General features: G+C 43.7%; 2 protein-coding genes across 2 annotated transcripts; both read right to left on the bottom strand.

Annotated features, from left to right (window-relative positions):
* On the bottom strand, positions 1 to 13,838 carry jcadb (junctional cadherin 5 associated b). Its single transcript, XM_077616262.1, has 4 exons — positions 13,651 to 13,838; positions 9,539 to 9,928; positions 3,827 to 7,528; positions 1 to 3,549 (listed from the first exon to the last, which is right to left on the bottom strand). Exons 2-4 carry the CDS (start codon positions 9,862 to 9,864, stop codon positions 3,540 to 3,542), a joined length of 4,038 nt encoding a protein of 1,345 aa, XP_077472388.1. The 5' UTR covers positions 9,865 to 9,928; positions 13,651 to 13,838; the 3' UTR covers positions 1 to 3,539.
* Positions 13,839 to 15,469: 1,631 nt separating this feature from the next.
* kcnj9 (potassium inwardly rectifying channel subfamily J member 9) lies at positions 15,470 to 25,436 on the bottom strand. Its single transcript, XM_077616263.1, has 8 exons — positions 25,111 to 25,436; positions 23,607 to 23,983; positions 21,934 to 22,147; positions 20,516 to 20,717; positions 19,448 to 19,640; positions 18,113 to 18,310; positions 17,457 to 17,587; positions 15,470 to 17,049 (listed from the first exon to the last, which is right to left on the bottom strand). Exons 2-8 carry the CDS (start codon positions 23,893 to 23,895, stop codon positions 16,771 to 16,773), a joined length of 1,506 nt encoding a protein of 501 aa, XP_077472389.1. The 5' UTR covers positions 23,896 to 23,983; positions 25,111 to 25,436; the 3' UTR covers positions 15,470 to 16,770.
* Between the last annotated feature and the right edge of the window lie 148 nt (positions 25,437 to 25,584).

The following is a 25,584-nucleotide window of genomic DNA, read 5'->3' as shown; positions in this document are numbered from 1 at the left end:
CTTTCATCATTCACAAACTAGACGCAACATTTTTTTTAAAATTTATATTCTCCAGAAAACTGTTTTATATGCCGAGATAAGGAACAATAACCAGAAAAAGTTGTATATTTTGTGTTGTTGTGTTTAAAAACAATCTTGAAGAATTTTAATATTCTGGAAAAGTCATAAATTGCCCTATTAAAAAAAATCTATATTTAAAGTCAATATTGTTTAAGAAGTTTTCGAGAAAATATGTCTATATTCTGAAAAAAATTGCGACTCCAATCCTAATCTCTTTTCTTTTTCAATGTGGCCCTCATTTTCCTTCGTCCGTTTCGGTAAGGCGACATCGAAATTTACAAGAAATGCTGAGACACGACGGCTAAAATGCTACAAGAGTTCAAAAGGCTACATAACAACTACGTCCAATCTTGACAAATGAATTTTGCCGCGTCTGTTATCGATGGGTTACAATGCAACGCCGGCTAACGCAAAAACACACAAATGCGCCTCAAACACGTTTTTACAACCACTGTATATTTGGAAAAAACTCCCCCCCCATCCTCTTCGCTATTCAAAAAAGTTTATCTAAAAACCCTGTATGTATTGAAAAATCCTATGCTATATTCACACTCATGTGTTTTTAGCTTTAGCATTGCATTGTAGCTTTTTAAGGACGACTCCTTTCCGCAAATGTGTGAATATTGAGCGCAAAAATTGTGAAAAAAATGAAATTTATTATTATACAGTAATACCTCGACAATTTGCAGATCGACTAGCGTGGATTCACCACAATGCGGCTAATATATGAAAAGTTTATAGTGTAGGAACAATAATACAAACATGAAATAGGGGAGAAAATAAGGCAAGTCACAATTGGAGAGTTTTTCACTGGCCACTAGGGGCAGTGTTTAGCTTCGGGAGTTAAATATTAGGACATTTAAAGTCCAAATAATATGCAATAGACAGCATAAAAACATGGCGGTTAAGTCTTGGAAACTACTAACCGCGATAAACGAGGTATTACTGTACTTGTATTTCATTGGACGACAACGTGCCAATCAAACGAGTGGTTAAAAACTTAAAAAACAACAATAACAACAAAAGTGTCCAAGCCGGAAGACAGGACGACGACGACGACATTGTGACGCACGAAACACGGCGTGGACGACGCGACAAATAAAGTTTTCAATTGAAAAGCACTAGAAAATTAAGGATGTTCTTTCTATCATTAAACTCTAATAGACGCGCGGAGAAATAAAACTTTATGGCAAAAATACAAAACGCCTCTTAAAACTTTTAAAATATACTTTAGAAATATTTTTTATACATTACGCAAACAGATCAACAAGGCGATGATAGGAAAATAATTATTCACTAAAATGTAGTATATAAATATATACAATGCTTAACAGAAGTATTAGACCACCACCAAATTGACCAGCATTCATGACCAAAAATCATGGAATATTTTGAAAATTAGAACCCTGAAACCAGACTCTTTTAGCAAAGTTTTTTTTGCGGTTAAGTTTTAGGGAGCCGTGCCTCGAAAGACAAGAAAAATCGTTTTGTTTTAGCGCAGCCATTTCAGGTTTGGTAGCAGCTACTGGACTTTTTTGAATAAATAAATAAATACATCAAGCCTCTGAAGCTAGTTTTTCTTAGCAACATGTAGTCCAGTCTCAAAAACTACGAAATGGCTAAAGTCATATCTGACTTTAAAGTCAGAATTTAGACAAAATTCGGACTATAAAGTTGGAATTCTGAAAATAATCTTTGTTTTCTTCAGTGTTTTTCTTGTGTAGACAATATATGCTTCCATTTTTGGTTCCAAGCCTTTTCCTATTGTGTGCAGAAACGATGTCCTTTCAAGATTTGGTCAAAAATACAACTTCATACCTGTCAATTTATACGTTTTGATCATTTTAAATTGTGTATGCTGTATAACAACTTTTGTACAGGATTTTTACGTTTTTTTTGGAAAAGCAATTTCATTTTACCCAATTCGGCTCTAATCCGGATTATCACAGTCACTGGTAGAAGACGAAAACATCATCGTCGACTGCTAATATTGTCATGCTTTTCACTATATATACATATACCATGTTAGCAAGCAATGTACCCAGACAGTCAAGCTGTCAGCATCAGTTTTTACCTAGGTCTACAATGTCTTCTGTGTCTCTGTGCTTGCTACTGCAACCAAGGGAATTTCCCAAATATGGGATGAAATAAAATTCTAATCTAATCTAATCAGAATACAGCGACATCTACAAAATCTTGAATTTAGTGCCTACTGATTGAGCACAACGTCTACTTTGGAGAACATTTGAGACTTTGAAGTGCGCCCTATGTGAGTAAATATGGTAGTTGGTACGTTTTTTTTAATCGCTTAATAAGGGGAATTGCAATTAATAAAGGGAGAAATTGGGCGAGGTTAACAGGTATGCAACTTGCACAAACCATAGTCGACGGATGGGAAATCTCAAATGCAGCAAAAGTTGAGCGAATTTGAATCTCGTTTTTTGTGCGGCAGTAATAAAGAAGCAAAATTCAGTATGATGTAACACACGAATCAACTTCACAAGTGTCCTCCAATAAAGGAGTGGCGGTCTAATCAAAATGTCAAGCATCGTATACATCAATCTATACGACGTAAAGCAGCAGCCCAAATACCCTGACACCATGTCCCTGTAGAATGATCACACGACACGTTAAAAGACGACGCTTCCGACAGGTAGCTCCGCGAAACCGCTCAGCTTATTTGTACAACAATATTGCTCTATCGTGGTTCCTTCTTTACCTATTTTATTTATTTATTTATTTGTCAAAACTTCCATTATTGTGATAGAGTTGCTGTCAAACGTTATTGCTTCCTGAAGGTTCTAGCGCGGATTCGCTCACTATTCACCTGAAAGCAAGCTAACCGCTACGCCGTGGACTGAACGGTCGATCACGTGATTAGCTTAGCAACTGGGGGTGGGGTGGGGTTCCAGCGACAGAGGGATCGTCGGTCGGGAAAAAGAGCACAATGTCGCCGAGTTAAAGAAAGGCCGAGCTAGGTCGGGAAATCAAAAACAGTTCTCGAGCCAAACGCGGTCGCCGCATTCGCAACTTTGTTTTGGTACAGCAAATAATAGCAAAAAACCCTTAAAATAATGCTTACATTCATAATGCGCCGATCCTCCGGTGTATTTCGCCGTCGTCGTCATATGCGTGGATGATTTGCATAATGTCTGCCAATGAGAAAAGCATCGGGAGAGGATCATGGGGGCGTTCGGGTCAAGGAGTCGTTGGTTGAGGGTCGGGCGGGGTTCAGGGTTCGGGGGCACCTCCCTTTTGGCAGTGGAACAGCACTCTTCGGAGTCAAGCCGAGGGTGAGGGTGTGTACACAATGCTCTCGTCGGACAAGAAGGCCATTTCAGTGTCAAGAGATGAAGATGAAGGCATCATTCTAAGTTAGGCAGCCAGTTCACAGTGTTGTGTGGAGCGCTAAAACCTCAACATGGGGACAAGATGGACACGCCTTTTTGCCCCACGCAGGCACCACTGTGTCCCAGGCATCACAGCGTTCTATGAAAAAAAAGAACAGTGTTATGACCCAAAAGTACAGAGAAAATATTTTGAAAAAAAATGTTGTCCAAGGAGCTAGCTAGCAATGCTTGACCGGTTGCGTGTAGGTGGACATCTTTGAATTCCATCAATCAACGCCAATGTTTTTGGAAGCTAACATTTTGTTTTTCTGCCTGACAAATATCCACATTTACCCGAATTCCTCACACCCAAGTCAAGAGAGTGTACCGTCCCAACGACATGACTCAAAACTTAAGTCCCGGTACTCCGGTCTTACCTGAAAGTAGACGTGTCGCCGTACTTGACGGGTTCTTTAAAGAGCTGACGGGATCCTGTCGCTTCTTGGTCTCGGTCCTCCCCGTCTATTTGGGAAGTGGCAGCGGGGAGTTCTTGAGAGTCCTCGCCATCCCCGTCCCCATCCCCAGAGTCCGTGCTCCTGACGCTGAGGCGTCTCATGCGATACATCACGTCCACTTCCCGCATCCTGCCCAAGCGCTCGGCGGCGACCCGGCCTGGAGAAATGGCTAGCTTATTCTGCAGAGCTTCGATACGATCGGGGGCGGCGCCTCCTCGCCGCTCGCCCTCCAGGCTGAGAGACAACCTGCGGTCCAGCTTGGGCACGACGGAAAGCGGCAGTCTCTCGGGAGGGAACTCCGTCAACCCGGGATGGTCTCGACCCGGGTGAGTCCACAGCACGAGTCTCTGTTCCGCCAGAGCGAAGGATTTTTTCTCTTGCCCCTCCTTGTCGTCCGACGCCGTGGCGATCGGTATCTCGCCGAGTCCTACCGTTTCCACGGCGACGGCTTCATCCTCCGCCGACTCCGCCCCCTCCCTTTGACTCCGTTCACTCGAGTCTATCGGCTCATCTGTGGAACCCTGGACCGTTTCTTCAACGTCACCCAAATCGTCTCGCGTCGAAGTATCCCTTTCCTTTTCATCGTTATTCACTTGGGGCTCTATTCCACTGAGATCCGAGTCCTGCGTTTCCCCATCCTTCCCGTCCTCGGCCGGACTTTGATCCGCAGCCCCCTGCATCGGACTTTCGTTCGGATTGACGGAGCTATCTGAGCTGTTCTCCTCGTGCAAGGGGGGCAGTGGACCCTGTCTCAACTGGTTCTCCAGCTCCCTTTTGCAAATGGGACAATCTTCCTCCGAATCGATCTCTTGGGGAGCGGTCGGATCGTTGGGATCGCGAGACTGACGCAAGGTCTGGCAGATGTCTTCATAGTCGGGGGGACTGGTGAGCGTGGAGGCATCCTGCATGGGTTGTCTGTCCGCCCAGGGCACCTCTGCCGCCGCGCCGTTGGCCGTGGGGCTAAAGTCGGACAGCGGCGTCTCGATGGGTTCGTCGGGCAGGTCCAGTTTCACCGTCCTGCCGTCGTTGCTACGTCTACGTGGGAGATGCGGGACCACTCGGTATTCTCGAAAGCCCGACTCCCGGGGGGGCACTGGGAGTTCCTCCCTAAGCTGCTTGCTGAACGTCACCGACTTTGTGGCCGGCCTGGAGAAAGCGCTCTTGACTTCCCCGTACTCTGGATCGACGGACCAGCTGACGGCACTGCGTCTAAGGCTGCTGGGTTTGTTGAGAGGCTGGGACGTCAGGCGGATCTTGATGCGCTCCGGGATCTCCACCGATCCGTCGGGGACCTGACTGCTGGCCGCGCCGAGCTCCAGGATGTCTTTGTAAGCCTCGTTGAGGTCCTCGATGCACTTGTCAACGCTGGGCTGTTTGCTGTTCTGCTGTTTCTGCTGTTGTTGCTGATCCTGGACTTCTTTTTGAATTGCCTCCAGCTCCTTGACGGCGTCCCACGGTCGCTGACTGACAATCGGTTTGAGCAGAAACTCGGGAACCTTGAACATCTCCTGCCCACCGCCTGCTGCTGGTTGGTTCTCCACATTTCCTGAGGGTGGCACCGCTGGCGGCTGAGCCGTGCTCTTGTTCAGCTGGTTGGAGAAGGTGGTCGTCAGGGAGAAGGCGCTGTTGCTGGAAAGTTTCAGACTCTTCACCCCCTTGATGGGGAAGGTAAAGGCAGTGCCGGCTACACCGGGACTATCTGCGGGAGCTTCGGGGGCTTCGGCGGGAATGGGGTCTTCTTGTGCTTCCTTGTTTTCGGCGCCAGGCTTTTCGGCTTCCGGGGTGGTTTGCGTCTCTTGGTCGCGGTACTGGTTGGCGGGCCAAGATCCCGAAAGCTTCAGTTCCTTGTAGTGATTTATCTTAGGGGGTCTACAGGGCAACTTTTTGAACATTTTACTGCTCGCTCGGCTGCTCGTCTTGCTGCTCGCTATGCTACCGGTTAGCGCCTGCAGCTCGGCTTCGGCCGAAGATGTGCTTTGGAGACTTTGGTTCGTCAAGTGGCCCGTTTTGTTCTCGCTGGGACTGTCGGCAGGGTCTGGCGACTTCTCGTCGTTGTTGTTCTGATCGCGAATTGTACCCGTGAGCTGCGGGGTGACTGGAACGGAAACCAGACAAAAAATGGTTTCGCTGAGTCTCTTTTTGAGATTCTTGGACTTCTCCTTCTCCTTCTCGGGCGGGTCGGGCTGTTCAACTTTCTTGACTTCTGCCACAGGTTCGGAGACAACCGGATCGGGTGCCTTGCACGGGGGCGGCGGAGGTTTACCCAAAATAGATGAAGGGAAAAACTGAGTACGATTTTGCTCGGGACCTACACTGTCACTTTTTTTGGGCAATCCTCTGGCGCCCCACCGAGCACTGCTATCGCTTTCGCCGAGCGTGTTCTTGCGACCGGCATTGAGAGATTGTCCCTGTTGGGGAGGAAAGGCACTATCACTTGTAGATTGTCCTAAATTCTTAGCGGACGGATTCTCTTTATTGATGTTTCGGATCTTGTCTGAGTCGGTGAGAGAATTTCCGCCAGGCCCTCCTGAGATTTGATTCGTTCTGGCATCTTCAAGCGGAACTTGGCGAGCTTGACTCGGTTGCTCCTTGTGTCCAGACGGGACCACCTGTTTTCGGTAAGAGACTCCCCGCTCCCCGCATTGTTCCAGCCACGGATCACCCGTGTGCCTCATTAGCCACCTCCCAGGGTCCGAGCTGGGCTGCAGAGATTCCGACCTCCACCGCAGGTTTAGCATTTCGTTGCGATTGATTGACATGGCTCTGGGAGGCGGGGCTCTCTTATAAGACGGGGGCGGGATGTAGCCCGGGGGCTCCATTCCAGGGAGCGAGTGTTGTGCAAAATAGTCATGTCGGAGTTCCCCGCCCCTCGAATAAAATATAGGCCTGTCTTTGAGCTTGAGACCCTGGTCTATAGCTAGCATTTCTGCGCTACTCCTAATCTGCTGGTGAATCTCGTACGACGGCGGCTTTAAAGGCCTGCTGAACCTGGGCTTTGGTAAAAGTGCAACATGTCCGCTCTGCCCAAGGTTCCTGCCCCACCGGTCCCTACCGATAGCGCCGCTGTAGATGTAGCGACTGTACGGGCCAGAGAAAAGCGTGCTGCTCAGCCTCGGCGGTCTGTCCGGCAGGCTTGGTCTGGACGGGACCAGCTCCCCGCCGGTCGATCGGTCCGGTGACAAAACTCTCGGGAGAGACTGACACTTGGCTTTTGTTCGCGGGTGAAAAAAAACTTCGGGCGTCCTCAGTCGACAGGGTTCCAGAGCCCACCTTTCCTCATCCCCTTCCGATAACTGCCTGCCCAGGCCCACGGCGGGCCTCCACTCCTCGGTACCGAGACTCTGACACTTACGCTCCCCGGTGACCCTCAGTTGACCGGGAGCGTCTTGGTCCCGCAGCCAAGAAATTTCTTCCCAAAGCTGCTGCGCTTGCCGCTCCGCCCTGAGTTCCTCGGCCGCGATGAGGGCCTGTGGTCTCCACGCCCCCGCCGAGGCCCTCAGCTCCCTGCCATCAGCGTAGTCCAGCAGAATGCTGAAATCTTGGCCTCGCCTCCTCCAGTACGAAATATCCCTCTCGTCGTGGCTCAGCGGCTCCGAGTAGGTCAGACTCGGGACGTCATAGAAACTGCAAAGACAAGAAAACTCGGTCTTACTAGGATCCACTTAGAAATCGGGCAGGTTTTATATATAATATATATATACATACATACACAGATGTACATGTATACATAGGGTAGGTCTTAACACTCAGCCATTTGTTTTGTTAAAGAGCCTGACAGCTGATGGGAGGAAGGATCTGCGGAAGCACTCCTTCCTGCAATGAGGGTGCAGCAGTCTATTGCTGAAAGAGTTTCGGAGGGAATCCACAGACTTATGCAGGGGGTGGGAGGTGCTGTCCATGGTGGACATCATCCTGGTCAGCATCCTCCGCTCTCCCACGTCCTCCACAGAGTCCAAAGGACAGCCCAGAACAGAGTTGGCCCTCCTGACCAGCTTATTCAGGGCGGGGTTAAGTCAACCTGTGATGTTGACGGCTTCTAACATAAGGCCAGTCGTTAGCGTCAAAACTGGGAAATCTGTGGTTCCAATTCCCTATCATTAAGTTTCATATTGGGCAACGGATCACGAACAAGCCAAGTAAAAGCTGTCTTAAATGGCTACAATAGGACGGCTTAAAACAGACTTGCAGTCGGTTTCTGCAAATTTGACACAACCGAGACATAACAGATCGGATTGGACAGCCACAAATACTTCCAACACAGAAGTGTGGCACCAATGAGTGCCTGCCTTTTGTTGCTACACAGTTCCTTTAAAACAGTTTGACACCACACCCAATCCAACTGAGTCTTATCTAAATCTGCTGATTGGTCAGAACGTAAATGATATTGGAATATCCTTTCCTCGTCATCATGTCGAAATAATTGTTAGATAAATCAAACTGCCGGTGAAGCAATACGCTATCATGTGACTGATGGCTTCCCCCACACATTGATCTCCTTTCCACGGTCTACTGTACATACTATACTTCACGTGTGTGCGCAATGACTTTTGCACCAAAGCGCTGAAGTCAGCAGCTTCCTCAATGTCCCTTAAAGACCCAAATTGTGATGCTCGTGCAATATGATCCGCATTTTTAACTGTGCTGACCTTTTCCTAAAGAACAGTCGTCAATAGTCCAAGTCTGGACATACGCAAACGCTAGGCGGACCGGAAACATTTGGATTTGTCATCATTATTGTTAAAGACAATATTATACTGTATGTATATTACATTTATTAGTACATATATACACACACATATATATACACATATATATATATATATATATATATATATATATACACACACACATATATATATATAAATATATATATATATATATATATATATATATATATATATATAAATATATATATATAAATATATATATATATATAAATATATATATATATAAATATATATATATATATAAATATATATATATATATATATATATATATATATATATATATATATATATATACACACACATATATACACATATATATATATATAAGCAACACGCTTATTTATTTACTTATATATTGATTTATGTATTTATCTATTTATTTATTAACTTATTACCTATCTATTTATGTCTAAAATGCCTTTCAAGTATCTGCATTCTCACCCTCTTGCTACTGTAACAATGAAATTTCCCAAATACTGGATATATAAAGTTAACCAATCCAATCCATTTCAATGACGGTTTTGGCTCGTATACCTGTCGACAGGGCACCATGAGATATGATATTATGTAATGCATTAAGAAAGTACTGGCACATGAACACGCCCGAATGGAAGAGCGAATATTATGGCATTTTTGTCTTTAATGCATTCGATGCCAACCCTCCCGCTTCTACTGAATTGGACGTCGGAAGTGCTTTTCGACATTTATTAGAAACAGCGCAACACGTGTAAAAATAACCCCGACAAATGAATGAACGCGAGAGAAAGCGAGCGAGTCAGAACATATGCTGGTGTAAGGGACGCGGTGGGGGGGGATTGGCGGGGTCGGGGGCACCCGCAGTGCAGCCGGGAATGCTGACGAGGGAAAAAATAATAATAAAAATGGGAAGTGAGGTGAAAGACTCACCCGCTGTCCGTGGCCAGAGAATCGCCCAAGGGTTGAACATCTCCCAGGATCCCCATGAAGGCCTCCTTCCTCCGCCGTTCGGCCTCGTTGTCGACGTAACCCTTGAGGGGCGCCGGCCTGCCGCCGTACAAGCTGGCACCGCCCGCCGAGGCCCCGCCGCGTTCCACCTCGTAGCCGTTGAGCGCCGATGCCCGGCCCGCCCGGCTGTCCAAGAGGAGCTCGCGTTGGCAGTCGGCGGGCCGCTTGTCGTACGGAGCGGCCGAGGGCGGGCCGCTCTTGGGCAGCTTGTAGCCGTGCGAGATGAGCAGGTCCTCCACGCTGTACATGGCGGGGGCAAAGGTGGGGGGACGGGGTCGCCTTATGCGCTGTGCTGATCAGCAGAGGCCATCACTTGAGGGGACCACAAAAACAGAGGAAGGCTTTAACACATTTATCAGGTAGCAATATATATATATGAACCACGGTATATTTAATACCATGACCGGACGTTTGGTCGCCGGGCGTTTGGTCGCCGGGCGTTTGGTCGCCGGGCGTTTGGTCGCCGGGCGTTTGGTCGCCGGACGTTTGGTCGCCGGACGTTTGGTCGCCCGGGTGAATATAATTTTGGGAGCTGGTTTCAACAGTAGATATTTAGATATTAAACTCTCTCTCATGAATATAATTTTGAGAGCTGGTTTCAACAGTAAACTCTCTGTCATGTTGTCAAACGTCCGGTGACCAAACGTCCGGCGACCAAACGTCCGGCGACCCAACGTCCGGCGACCCAACGTCCGGGCGACCAAACGTCCGGGCGACCAAACGTCCGGGCGACCAAACGTCCGGCGACCAAACGTCCGGGCGACCAAACGTCCGGGCGACCAAACGTCCGGGCGACCAAACGTCCGGGCGACCAAACCTCCGGGCGACCAAACGTCCGGCGACCAAACGTCCGAGTACCATTTAATACCACTCGGCTGCAGGAGGATTCCATTCGCAGCCAATCAAAGCAGCATTCTCATTCCCTTTAAAAAGCTTGGAATGTGCTGATAGATATTTTTTTCTAGATTAGAAGGTTGATGTGCTACCAAGTACATGTAAACAGACAACCTGGTGAGGATTTAAAGTTGGCTATGATTATTTGGTGAAGTTTCCACCCAAAAAGTCCCTTTTCTAATTTGATGATGACATAACGGGTTAGATGAACACAATCTGGATAATTAACAACTTGAGGGAGCGATAAAGCCCTCCCGTTATTTTGTCCCAACTTGACGTTTTGTTCAATTTATCGTGCGTTAATGAACATTCGGGTCTTTTCTTTTGACTTTCACGGCAACACTGAGACATGATGTGATAAAAATGACAATTTGATACACGTTTCAAGGCGCCCAAGGTGACAGCAAAGCTTTTTTTTTTACTTTATAAATTGCTTTTCCAAATTTTCAGGGTTTATTATTCTTCATTTAGCATTGAAGAACACATTCAAAAGGTAGAAATTACACATACCCACCATTTTAAAGTTTTGGCCAAATACTACTCTACTCAGAAGTCATGCATAAACTTCATCATTCATCCACTGTGTGACTTTTTGTGTATTATATTTTTAATCTCGAATAATTAATCATTTTGTATAAATACACAAAAAGCATTTCTTTCTACATTTGTCAGAAAGTGAATAATGTTTATATTTTCAAAGCCAATTAAGTTATTTTACATAAGAAGAGCCATATATTCAACATTGTTCTGATTGATAGCAAAAATATTACGCGACATTCAAATTAATGAAGGCATTTCACATCTTTAAAAAGCCAAAAGCAAAGTTATTCTAGCTTTGTATCAGAAACGGCTCTAAAAACATTTCACCCTTAAATGACTCACTGCCAGTGATAGCAATGAATAAGTTATTAATGGTCTTGTTTTGAGGCCTATTATTAAACGTGTGTAAATTCTTCATGGGCGCTTTAATCTTTTAAATGACAGAGAAAGCCATAATTAATTCCCTAATTCCACTATACATATTCTTATCCTTTGCCATTTTCCACTCGAAAACTGTATGTTGAATATATTAATTCACTTATCTTAATATAAAGAGTATTTACACAAGTCAGATGCCTACCTCACGGCCATATTGAATGGGGCAAGTCCCAATCAATAGCAGAACCCCCTGCCGTGATTGACATCTCCTGTGGGAGGTTTTAATCCTAATTAAGTCAATTTCAGAAGCCGACGTCATCAATAAAGTGTGAGAGATAGAGTTTATTGCTCCTAAATCAAACTTTTGCCAAGTTTCGTGCTGTCATTTGTGAATTCTTCATTCCAATATTTCATGGCGACTTTTATTCTTTAGCGTTTGTATTTCCCAAGGTGACTCAGCTGAGCGGCCGACTATTAACGACACCGCCGATTAAAGCATTGACTATACTCTAACCACTGCCGATTTTAGCATTTGACGCTAAAGTGAGAGTTGAATCGATCTGGTTTGATTAATCAATTCCATCAATATATAGATTTTTTTTCTTACAGTTGTCAACTATGCATTCTTGTGCCTCCAAAGAAATACAGGCTGGCTTTCTACCACTTTATAGTAATGACCCATTACAAAAGAACACTAAAATGATGCTAATTATACCTTCTGATAGCATTTGATGATATACGATATGATATTGGAGGCACGACACATTGGCTCAAAAAAATATGGGAGGTGATTGCACGACTATTCCTTTTTCCTCTCAAAATACATTAAAGTATAGTAAGTAAGAATAATACAATACAACGCGTTTCTGTAAAATCATGATCTGATAAGTTAAAACACTATAATACATTAAGATGGTATAAAATATCATATGGCACAACATTGCAAAGCAAAATGATGCAAAATGGACAATACATTATGATCACAATATGATGCAAGTTAATCATAATCATTAAGTGATATCATATGATACAGGATGGAGTGCAATACACTATCATACAATGTGGAATGAATGAAATGTATGATAAGATTTTCAACAGTGATTTGATAAAATGTTACACAATTTGATGCAATATGATTTAAGGCAGTTTGGCATGTTAAAATATGATAAGACTTAAACATATAGTATCTTTTCCGGGAAAGGAGTTGCAGCGAATGCACGGCCAGTCAATTATTATTAAGTATCAGACTCACCCTGGAACTGAAGGGCGGCGACTGCACCACAACCAGACAACTTATCATTAACTACTACACACAATTCATTCGTAGAGCTGATGGAACGTGAATGCACCACTCAACTTACCCAATATCATGATTTCCAACCTACTAAGTTTGCATAGCAACAACAAAAACAGCCCACTTTTTGCCACCCCACAATCCCCACTCCAAACTTCTTAAAGTATGTCCATTTCAACATTTTCAACTCAACAAAAACTACCAACGGGTCACACAAAGTTCACTTATCATGTATACATAGATGACCAGCAATAAATCCCATGTCTACTTAAAGTGTGGCTCGGAGCATAAAGACACCTACAATACCTTCTCTTGTTTCCCTAAAGTAACAAACGGACACTCTTACGTCCTTGAACGCCTCTTCATCCTCCTGCCATGAATGAAACACGTATCATAACAAACCACCATCCATAATACATGACGCCTGCGGGCTTGCACATGCCATGCTATGCTATGCTATATGCTATATGCTACTATAGCGTGCTATACGATGGGGGGGCCACCGCAATATGGCAACATCATGAGCCCTATCATCATACCTGCCTGGAGACAGCTGCGTGCACCTGCGCTTTAACTTGCACATGCGGCCAGGCGACGACCCAACCCTGGCCGTGCACGGAAATCCGTATCCCACACACACGCACGCGCGCACACACACCCCAAAACAATAATAATAAGTAAAATCACGAAAAGGAAGGGCGAAACCAACCCAAAAAAACGCGCAAGTTCCAGATGCGCTAAAACCTCTAGTGTTTACCGACGCGCACGCGCAGTCACGCGCGCACATGCATGCCTAGCAACCCCTCCCTAGAAACCATGCAGCCGCCGGTGGGCTGCGCATCGCACGGGTGACGGGGAAAAAAACGCCCCCGAAAATAAAAAGGAGATATGTAGATATCCATATGTGATTTTTAGGGTGGGAACCTACCTGGCGAGATGCGGGCGGGCGTGCGTGCGGGCGGGCGTGCATGGACGCTCGCTGCGGTTCGGCTGGCTTGCTCACAGAGCGCGGAGCCCGAGCCGAGCATGCCGATTGGTAGGCGGGGAGGACGCGCCGGTTGCTGGCTGCCTCGGACTGACTGCATGGGCTCCCCGAGACACACACGGGGAGGGAGGGGGGAGGAAGGGGGAGAAAGGAAGGGTGGGCTGGGCTGCCTCTGGCTGAAAAACACACACTTGCAGTCCAACTTTGGTGCCTTGCCATTGACAATGATAGACGTCTACTTCAACTAAACTGGGAAGACTGACTGGCTGTGAATGGGCATCTTTTAGTATGACTTGCAATGCATTTTGATAGGGAAAGCAGGGATGGAATCTTTAGGTGGGTGCTGATGGGCCCCAGGTCCCGAATTTTAGGGGCCTTTAGGATGTAAAGGGGAGTGCTTAGTGTATCGGTCTCACAGCTCTGGGTTCAAATCCGGGTCAGTCCACCAGTGTGGAGTTTGCATGTTCTCCCAGGTCTGCGTGGGTTTTTGTCCGGGTACTCCGGTTTCTGCCCACATTCCAAAAACATGCGTGGTAGGCTGGTTGGACGATCTAAATTGACCCTAGTGTGAGCGTGAATGGTTGTTTGTCCCCTCGTGGTGTTTTTTTGGGGTACTAGAGCCGCATGCTCGTTGCTTCTTGTCATATTTTGTATGCACTGTGGCTCTTTGCCTCATTTCATGTTTGTATTATTTTTACTCTCTTAAAACACATTCAAATTCATCAGAGCCCCAAAAAACCCAAATCATAAATTGTATTTTAAAAATAACTGCAAATGAGCACATTTTAAAACAATATGTGTACTCACCCAATGATGAGTGCAGATTTCTTGTCTTAAGTAGTATTTTTGTCAATGTACTTTGCCACATCAGCATAGTTTTCGAATTTTTCATGACTTACTAGAGTAAACATCCTAATAAATGCTTTTATGTGAAATATAAGAGAACAAAATATATAATTTCAAACATTTTCAAGCATCACGTGAAAAGATGTTGTTGTGACTCCAAGTCAGGGAAAAAAAAACTCCACCAGCTGAAGCTTGGAGTTAATCAGACTTAATTTAAATGAAAACAGGTGCAGGCTGACTCTGATTCAACCAAAGTTTTAAGGTGATTACTTCATTTCCAATCACAGATAGTGATCACACACATACAGAAATGTCATTTTACTTGCACTATTTGATGAATATCTATTTTTAAAAATGCACATTTTCTTTTAGTTGAGTTTACCGGACGCACACCTTCCTTTTAAACCCCGCATTCACCCCCTTTGCCTCCCCTTGTTCTATTTTTGGATTGAACGGGTCACGGATGACTGCTATTTTCTTTCTTCTTCTTTCTCTGCATGTCATTCATCCAATCGAGAGTCGATGGCAAGGTCACTTTGCACGTCAAGGTCGCCGCAACCATCGAACGGCAACGCTTCTCGGCAAATGTCACTTCGGAATGACCTCCCCTTTCGGACGTTTCCTTCCCAGCACGCACACACTCGTGTTTAAATGCACACGTTGCCACACAATTTCTTGTCCCCATCCCCGGTTGCCTAGGAGACAGCTGATGGGGTCCCCGTCTCATAAAACAGCACCAATAAGGCTGCGTGACAGCCAGGATGAGTTTTCAGCATTGATTATTTTTGTCTCCCTCTAGCGGTCAAATTGAAGAAGTAACCCAGCTGTGATTCTGCCTAGTAACCCAATCTGCTGACTTCTCCTGTCTGGCACCAGCACCCATCTTGACAGATAGATATACTACAGAGGAAGCCACTTATTCTGGAATATATTTTATTCTTGTTGACATATTTATATCTGATATAGACTATGGTTGTTATTAAAAGCATCAAGTAAAAAGCGCCACGTTTACACATGGGAAGCAGGCAGTTAAGATGTGACTTGAGCATTGATTTCTTAGCAATAGGCCATGGATTTTAATATTTTTTTTGATCCCAGTGCTAAACACAATTCACGTGGAACAACTAGAGTGTATCAAGGTCTACTTTAGCATTAGATATCTTGTCCGGATCGCATCCTGTCGTATCAAGTGTTCACCAGAAGGCCTTATCAAACAAAAAGTATCATGTCGCTCCAGAAGCTACTGTAATTATTTAGCTATAGGCCTACTGTGTGATGTAGTGACAGCAAGAAGACTGTAGTTACAAATGTTCTACTGGAATGTCCCGTACGCTCGCTTATTCAAGTGGTCACCGGTAATGCCGTAGTGTCACTGGTCAGATGGTTTACTGTGATATCAGATTGTCTAGCAGTGTCAAATGGTACTGTGGTAGCAGGTGTTCTACTGTAGTATCATATTTGATATGGAATTCAGAATGATCAATGATGCATTTTAACACCGTGAGTCTTAGAACATATCTACCAAGCAGTTTTGGTTTCTAATTGCCACCGTATTGCACTAAACGTCCCATTCGGAATGTCTTAAACAAACAGTAGTGGTCACAATCTAAGAGTAAAATAGATGTTCTTCATTACATATTCGATTTTTTTTCCTTGATTATTTCAAATCCAACCATTGCGACACCGCATGCGGAAGAGTTAGCAACTATGCTAACGCTAAAACTAGCCTCGGGCGGTGCACCAACATGATTGACAATTGAATTTATTCCCTGTTGGTTCTTGTTTTTGGTTTTAGAATTTGTATTGCCTGATTAGGCAACCCAAAAACTAAATTAAAAATAATAACGTCATCACATTTGCATTTCCACCTGTTGTCCTCTCCCCCATTGTGAACCAATCAGCTGCTCCCAGCCTCTTATGTCCGACCTTCCCAGGTGCTCCTTGTCATCACAGTAATTTTGTTTTTTTTGTCAACGTTTAGAGTTGTTTGCAGGACCTCCGTCTTCATAAGACGTCCAAACCCCTCCTTTGCTATCTCTATAGGCTATTTAAATGTCAACAAACGACACTAAAGTAGAATAGCACCCCATAGAATATGTAATATAGGTCGGTTGCGGTGGTTTAAACGCGGAAAACGCTAGAAAGGGTGAAAGAAACAAAATGTCCTTTTGCAGAGATACAAATAAACCATGAAGGTCTTTGTAAACATTCAGTCATCTAGGCCTCGCACGCTGATTGGATGCTGCCGTTTAGCTCGCCCGGCAGCGGCGGCGGAGCGCCGACGACGTCTGTCATTTCGCCGACGACGAAGGTGGGTGGGTCCCCCTTGCCGTTGGCGGGGGCGCTCTCGGACGCCGGTGCCTGCGACTCCTTGTCCCCCTGCTGGACCAGGGTGGGCTCCTCATCCAGCCGGCTGGAGATGGACCAGTAGAGGTGAGCGTCCAGCCTGGCCGCGGCCAATGAGAGCTCTCGAGCCGAACAGGAGGGCGTGTCCACCTGGAGGATGATCAATTAGCCATGTATCGTGTGTTATCGCGTTTGTAAACCTTAACTTTTTCACTGCCATTTTAGATATGAGGACTGGCATTGAGTGATCATGTTTCACTGCCATTGACGGGGATAGAAGTCCAATCCTGATTGACTGGAGGCTAGCATTGCAATCCCAGTCAAAATGCATTGAATGAGTTTATACTTAAAAATGAATACATATTGTTTGATTGAATTGAATAAATATTATAAGCACTTGAAAAATGCTAACTTTTTTACCCGATTCGGAACCCCTGAAAATGTCACCGTAGCTAGGCTTCTGATTAGTCCTTTGTTTTGATGTCATGAAATCGTACTTTGACGATGCCTGTTGCTGTTTGTTATTGATTTGATTGTTTTGACATTTTTATAGCTACCTCAAAAGTGTGATGAAAAGCGCCGTAGTCGATGTCGAAGAATCCCTCGGCCAGGCACATCATGGGGCTAAAGCGGTGCCCCCATTGCACCTCTTCGGCCAGGTAGGAGCTCCGAGCCTGGCAGGTCATGCCTGCGACACACAGTCATAACAATTTCTGTGATGAAAAGACAAGCCTTATTATGAATATTCTCTGCGGCAAAGTGAAAAAGCATGGTCCGAAGTTGCCGAGCGAGGAAATCAATACCCCCGTCTCCCCCCCATGCTGTCAAAGAATAGCTCTAAACTTTTATCTTCCTCTTTGGGGACTCTTTTACCGCAATGCAATAAGCTAAAGAGCTTCGCTAGGCTACATCTTTTGCAAGGTTTAATACCACTTTGAATGATGATGACCGTAATATGGATTTTTTCTTGTATTTCGGGGGATAAAGGGATGAAATAACAATTGGAGTTGTAAAATAGTGATTGATATTTTTGAAATATGTGCTTTTCCAAACAGAGGAGGGAATAATGAAAGTTGTTGAATGTTTTTTCAACAAATTACAAAGAGTTAGAGTATGGTGAAATGTCAATATATTGTTAGTAAGTATCTAAATGACACATTTACTTTGTTGCAGCCAAGTTAGATGATGTTGGCTTTCCTTTCGACCATCTCACCTGTGGCCTCCACCATTCCTTCCAGGATGACCACAATCTCAAAGTCTTCCTTCTCCAGCTGTGCCTGCGACATGTCCCAGAACGGCGAGGGAGCGTCGATCTCGTGCGAGATCACCAACGGGGATACCAGGAAGAGGCGGTCGTCGCCCGTCTCGAAGCCCACGCTGATGTCCGTCTGGTCCAGAGGGATGAACTCGCCTACAAAAAGATCATGTTGAATGTCAAAAATATAAACGTACCTTTCCCTACAGTTATCCGAACCTACATGACCACCATTTTTAACTTGAATTTTTGACCTGGAAGCTACTCTCCTAAGATTTTCTGCTCCAACTTTACAGTAGCAAATTCATGGCAAGAACTGGCGATGCAGCACATTCAAAGGAAATGCTAACTGCTAACTGCTAGCTAACGGCTTACCACGTGTTAGACCAAGAGTGTCAGACTTGGGTTGGTTTGCGGGCCGCTTTAACGTCAACTTGATTTCACGTGGGCCGGACCATTTTAGATATAATATTTAGATTTTTTTTAAATAAATGGATTAAAAGAACTGGATTAAAAGCCCTGAATATTCAGTTTTTTATAGATCTAAAACAATGTTTATTTGAGCTTTTTTATATTTTACAAAATGATTTTTGAACTAAAAACACAGAAAAATTGATTAAAAATTTACAATTATTGATTTAAAAGGGGGAAAATCAGGAAATTTAATATACATCTATACTTTTCATTTTAATTTGATCCTAAAACAGAAAGTCGGCACTCATGATTTATTTTCCCGGGCAACACAAAATGATGCGGCGGGCCAGATTTGGCCCCCAGGCCACCACTTTGACACGTGTGTTAGACGCAAAAATAGAATCCAATGTGTTGCTATATAGAAATGTACAGTAATCCCTCGATTATCGCGAATTCACTACTTCGCAATTTTTTCCCTGCTATTATTTATTTATTTATATATATTTTTTCAGTTAATAAAAATGTGAAAATCCACGCTGAAACTCCTAAGCGGAAGCTTGCTATCTTGCTACTAGGACACAGCACTGAACAAAAAAAAGTTATAATAGGGGTGACCCTACTTCGCGATTTTTCGATTATCGCGGCCATGTCTGGTCTGCATTAACCGCAATATACGAGCTGATATATCATAAACCATAATTGCAATGCGACAGTTTCTTCAATATATTAAATTTCATATTTGCCAGAGCAATACTGACCCTGAATAATTGTGATCATTCCATAAAGTGCTGCAGCACGCTCGCCATTATTCCATTTTGGATGAAAATACAAAATGGAAATGATTATAGTGACAATGTACAAGCTGGGTGGCATCCTCACCCTCCTGCGTCTGCTTGGACTTGATAAGCTTGGCCCGCATGTTGGCGCCCACGATGTGCGAGCTGCGCAGGTCGCCCACCCGGAACATCAAGCATAGCTTGTCGTCCCTCAGCGAAATGACGGCGTGCTTGGAAAACACCAGGGTCTCGGCCCGCTTGTTGGGCTGGGAGATTTTCACGAACATGCAGCCCACCTAAAGGCACCGTTGACCCGCAGAAAAATGTAAAAATAGACCCTTCCGAGTCCGATCAAACCAGCAAAACATGTGACACAATCTGAGGACATGCAAGTAAGAGTTCATTTATTTGTCTTGCGAGCCGCTTATCATCTCGAGGGTCGCAGGGGTGCCGGAGTAGGACACTGGGAGCAGGAAGCAGTCAACAAAAAGGGAATGGGTGCACAAACTTAAGGTTTAATGGGAAAAAAAACGCTAACAGAAAACACCTTACAAACTATCTCATCTCATTTTCTGAACCGATTTATCCTCACTAGGGTTGCGAGGGGTGCTGGAGCCTATCCCAGCTGACTTTGGTCCAGAGACAGCCAATTGCAGGGCATAAGGACAAACAACCAATTACTCGTAGCTAGGGGCAATTTCGAGTGTCTAATCAGCCTACCATGCACGTTTTTGGAATGTGGGAGGAAACCGGAGTACCCGGAGGAAACCCACACAGGCCTGGGGAGAACATGCAAACTCCACACGGATAGACATGACCTGGATTTGAACCCAGGACCCCAGAGCTGTGAGGCCGATGCGCTAACCACTGGCCCCACCGGGCCGCCACCTTACAAACACTAAACTGGGAAAAATTAACAAATAAAACAAACTTAACAAGAAGCACGCAGACGGGGGACGCACACATAACCATCAACAGAAAATACTCGCACATGGACGCAGAAAAACACGGGGTTTAAACACACAGACAGGGATTGATGACAATCCCAAACACCTGGGTTAGTTGGAGACCTGCTCTAGATGATTGCTATGCACCAAATATTTCGTACTTGCACCCATTTATGCAATCTTCATCTAATTTGTACCCTGAATAAAATCTAGCAGATGCTCACCATGAAGGCGTTCACCATTGATCCCAGTATGGCCTGCAGCAAGAGCAGCATGGTGCCCACGGGACACTGGTCAGTGATGACGCGGTGGCCGTAGCCAATGGTGGTTTCCGTCTCGATGGAGAACAGGAAGGCCGAGATAAAACCGTTGACGTTGTTGACGCACGGTGTCCACGTCTCGTCCTCCAGGTGGTCCAGATCGCCCCTGAGGATGACGATAGTGGTGTCAGATGGACGACAAAATGCGAATTTTACCAATCTAGAGTCACGCGCTAACACGTTTTGGGATAAGCCAGCGTGGACGATATCGTTCCGGATGAACCGAGAAAGGCTAATCCATTAAAGTGCTGTTGATTTATGTCGTCCGTGTCTTATTTGGAGACGCGTTGGTGGCCGATACGACGAGGTCGGGATTTTACGAGGCGGGTCGCTTTGCTAAGTGGCGCGCGGATCCGGGAGGAAGTGACACGCGGTCGTATTGCCGCAATTGCTGGATCATCGAATTTTGCGTTTTAGCCGTGGCGGTGAAAAAAGCTTTCGTTGGCGGTTCAAACGAGGTGACGCAATGTCGTCATTTCATTAAAAGAAGCGCTCGTGTTGTATTGAGGTTTCGCCAAGTGGCGGGACATCTATTAGTCGTGTCTGGCGATAAATAAGACGCCACAAAGCAAGTACAGGTTGTCTGGAGAATGAGCTAATTTTTTACGCGCCGATTAGCATTTCGAGCTAGTAGCAAAAAATAAAAGATTATTTTTATATGGGTTTACACGTGACGTGATTACTCTTGATATTTTTTATGAATTTTATTGTATATTTGAAGCGGTTTAGCCACATTATTTAAATGCATGCAAAATATTAGGATGAACTTTTCTGATATGATGCAAAGCCGTAGAACAAAATTATTAATTTAGTTTTTTTAACATCATAAAGGCACTATTTTTCATTTATAAATAAAAAAAGCTGGATTCAAAATGTATCCGTTTGATTTCAGATGAAAAAAAGTGGTTCTTAAAGTACAATTAGGCATTTTAAATGGTATCATTCCAGTTGTAAAATGGATAATTTTGATTACAGGCATGAAAATGTATTGTTTAAGTTTCTGTATTTGATTTACTGTGTTGAATGTAAAATTACTTTTAATTTTACTTTTACTTAACTTGAAAATTCTTTTGAATGGTCATCTTAGTTGAAAAAAGTTTAGTTTTGTTTCAGCTTTTATGTTAAATTTAAAATGTGACATTTCAAATGTAGTAAGACATTTGGAACTGGACCATTTTACTTTAAATTAAAAATGCTTTCCATTTTGAGCTCATTTTTCCAAATATTATTCCAATGACATCATCTTCTCACCGTTAAAGAATATCCGAATTTTAACTCAAACAATGGCAGTCAAACAAAGAATTTGAGGACACAACGCTAACCTGCAGTAGGCGATGAGGTACCAGATGGCGCCGAAAAAAAGCCACGTGACGGCGTAAGCCATGACGAAAACAAAGAGCGAGCAACGCCAGTTGAGGTCCACCAACGTGGTGAAAATGTCGGTCAGGTAGCGATATGTCTCCCGCATATTTCCGTGCTGCACGTTGCAACGTCCGTTCTTCTCCACGTAGCGCTGCCGCTTGCGGCGTGCGCGAGCTGCCACAAAGACATCCAGTTACACAAGTATGAACTTATTAGACATAAATAGATGCATTACAGATATGTAAACAAAAACCCACCTAACATATCTATCCACTTCAGCCTAATTTCTATATGAAACATTGCCAATTACATTAATACTTATTGCGCTAAAACTCCATAGGCTGCATAGTCAGTTTTATATACTTATTTATGTGACTACAGTAATCCCTCGATTATCGCGGTTAATGTAGACCAGACATGGCCGCGATAAACGAAAAAACGCAAAGTGGGGTCACCCCTATTTAAATAAAAATAATAATTTTTGTGAAGCCGCGATATTCGAGGGATTACTGTACTTATCTATGTAGACTACTACTCATATATTATCTTGACCACTACTTATTTATTATGTTGACTACTACTTATATATTATCTTGACTACTACTTATTTATTATGTTGACTACTACTTATATATTATCTTGACTACTACTTATATATTATCTTGACTACTAATGTATTAGTATCTTGACTACTACTTATTTATTATGTTGACTACTACTTATATATTATCTTGACTACTACTTATTTATCATGTTGACTACTACTTATATATTATCTTGACAACTACTTATATATTATCTTGACTACTAATGTATTATCTTGACTACTACTTATTTATTATGTTGACTACTACTTATTTATTATGTTGACTACTACTTATTTATTATGTTGACTACTACTTATTTATTATGTTGACTACTTATTTATTGATTATTTATTTATTATTATTACTTATTGATTATTTATCTGTGTTTCTTTGTTTGTTGTTGTTATTTGTGCTCTTCCCTACTTATTTATGTTGTTAACTACTTATTATGTTGACTACTTATTATGTTGACTACTTATTTATTATCATTAATTATTTATCTAATCTCATCTTATCTTCTTAACCGCTTTATCCTCACTAAGCTCGCGGGGGGTGCTGGAGCCCATCCTAGCTGACTTCGGGCCAGAGGCGGGGGACACCCTGAATTGGTGGCCAGTCAATCGCAGTACTTATTTATTGAATATTTATTTATTATGTTTTGTTGTTATTTGTTGATTATTTATTTGTCTGTTTGTTGTCGTTATTTTGGCACTTTGTGGTGAAGCTTTAAATCTCATTATACTTGTATAAAGACAATAAAAGCATTCAATTCAAAAGCAATGTGTGAAGGGGGTGTTTGTGTGTATTTTTTTTTTGCAATTTGCAATTTATATATTTTTTTTAAATTCATTTGAAGTTAACACAGTGTCAATAAATGTAAATAATAATAACCAGTGCTTTAAGAAACAGGATTTCTGCCATTTGACTGATCCATTTTCAGGGTTATTTTTTTTTGATTTTTTTTGTTTTTCTCTAAGAATAAATACCATGAAGCATGACAAGGAATATCTAAAAAATATGAAGCAAAATTCTTGACAGGCACTCACCCCATCCAAATCGCCCTCTCTCTTTTTCTGGTCCCTGGGTTTTCTTCCTCGTCTGATTGGCTGTCGCCTCCCGCTCGGCCATTTTGGACTGAAACGAGCGTTTCACCTTGGTGGAATCGGCGGTGATGACGTGGCCCAGGTCTTCCGACACGTTGAAAACGCCGCATCCGCCATCGGCGGTTGGCAGCGGGGCTTCGGCCACTGCCTCCTGCTCGCTTTCCGTCTTGTAGTCCACGGGCAAAGTTAGCGAGTCGGGGCGCGGGGGCAGGACGGAGTTTTCCACAGCCATGGCTTGTGTGTGGGTGTGGGTGCGTGTGATTGCTGTTATTGAAATTTCACTCTGTCAACTGGATGTCGGTCGGACCACCATTTGTTTGCTGAAACATGAGAAGAAAAACACGCAAGTCAACTTATTGTTCTGCCATAATGACTGATTTATTCATCTCAAAACAAATACATACACAGTAGTATTAATGGAAAAATGCCAAAGATGACAATTCATTGGATCATAACACATGGCCATGTCAATTCATTAATGTAAAAATGAATTTGAGCGATGCGGATATGTCATAAAGGTCATCAAATTTTTAAAAATATATATTGTTTCATTCATTTTCTGAACCGCTTATCCTCGGAAGGGTTACGGGGGGTGCTTGAGCCTATTCCAGCTAATTATGGGCACCCTGAATTGGTGGCCGGCCAATCACATGACAAGGAGACGGACAACTTTTCCCGCTACGGGCAATTTAGAGTGTTCAACGAGCATAACATGCATGTTTTTGGGATGTCGGAGTACCCGGAGAAAACCCACGCAAGCCTAGGGGCAACATGGAAGCTCGCCAAAGGAATTTCCAGATCTGGAATCGAACCCCTGATCGCAGAACTGTGAGGCCGACACGCTAACAACACTCATTGTTGAATTTGAAGAAAAAAATATAAAGTAAGTACTCTTATGTATTTTCTCTTGTTCGTTTAAACATAAAGAACTATTACATTCAATGTTATCATGACAATTCACCATAGGAAAAAATGTTTTTAGTCGGTTTTGATGTTAAAATCCAACCTTAGACTTTTCAGGGTTTGTTTTTTGTGTTTTTTTTTTCTTCAAAACTCAACATTTATGACATTGTAGATGCTCAATGTGTTTGTACCTTAAGCATTGTGGCAAGGCCAATTTTGCATGTTTTATACAGCAGCTGTGGAGTGTGCGCGTGTGTATGTGCGTGCGTGTGTGTGTGTGCGCGCGCGCGCGTGTGTGCGTGTGTGCGCGTGTGTGTTATTTTCAATGTGCATTAGGCCTACGTACGCAGGTGTCTTACATAATGTACACAAAAAGGCCCGATCTTCATAATAATGGACTCCCTATCATTACTCACGATTCTTTGTATACAGTAAAAATGATTCATGTTATTGCAATCACATTGACGCACGATCACAAATTGGCCACAAAAATTGCCATTTGGCCAACAAAGGGTTTATGGATTAACATCATAAAACATCTCACCTGATGAGTTTAGCCCCTCATTTGAAGATGAAGATGGGTTTCCGTCGTGTGGAACGGCGTCGGTCCATCTTCGGTATCCATCGGTTGCGTTCCTCCAAGACCGAGAGGACAAAAGAAGTCTCACCGGGAAACGGATAGCCGACGTCCGCTTTTATCAGGCTAGCGTCGCGCTGTAGAGAAGCATTCAGCCGCGCACGGATGCGGAGGAGACGGCAGGTGTCGTCAGCCCAACCCCTCTCCCTATTTGCCTCAAATTACTATTAATTTAAATTACATAAATATGACCACTACGCACTTATGAAAATTCTTGAATGCACCAAAATACTGTATGGAAATTTACCGTACACTCATCTGCCCAAACATTAAAAAAAACTACTCATATAATATGATAAAAACACAAATACTACAAATAACATGACTAAAATACGTTTATTTTTATGTATTCGCATCACATTGGTGTTTTAATTTAGACAG

This window comes from Stigmatopora argus, chromosome 12, assembly GCF_051989625.1.
Source record: "Stigmatopora argus isolate UIUO_Sarg chromosome 12, RoL_Sarg_1.0, whole genome shotgun sequence".
Taxonomy (NCBI): domain Eukaryota; kingdom Metazoa; phylum Chordata; class Actinopteri; order Syngnathiformes; family Syngnathidae; genus Stigmatopora; species Stigmatopora argus.
Note: the sequence above shows the minus strand (reverse complement) of the source record. Positions and strands in the feature narration are given on the sequence as shown.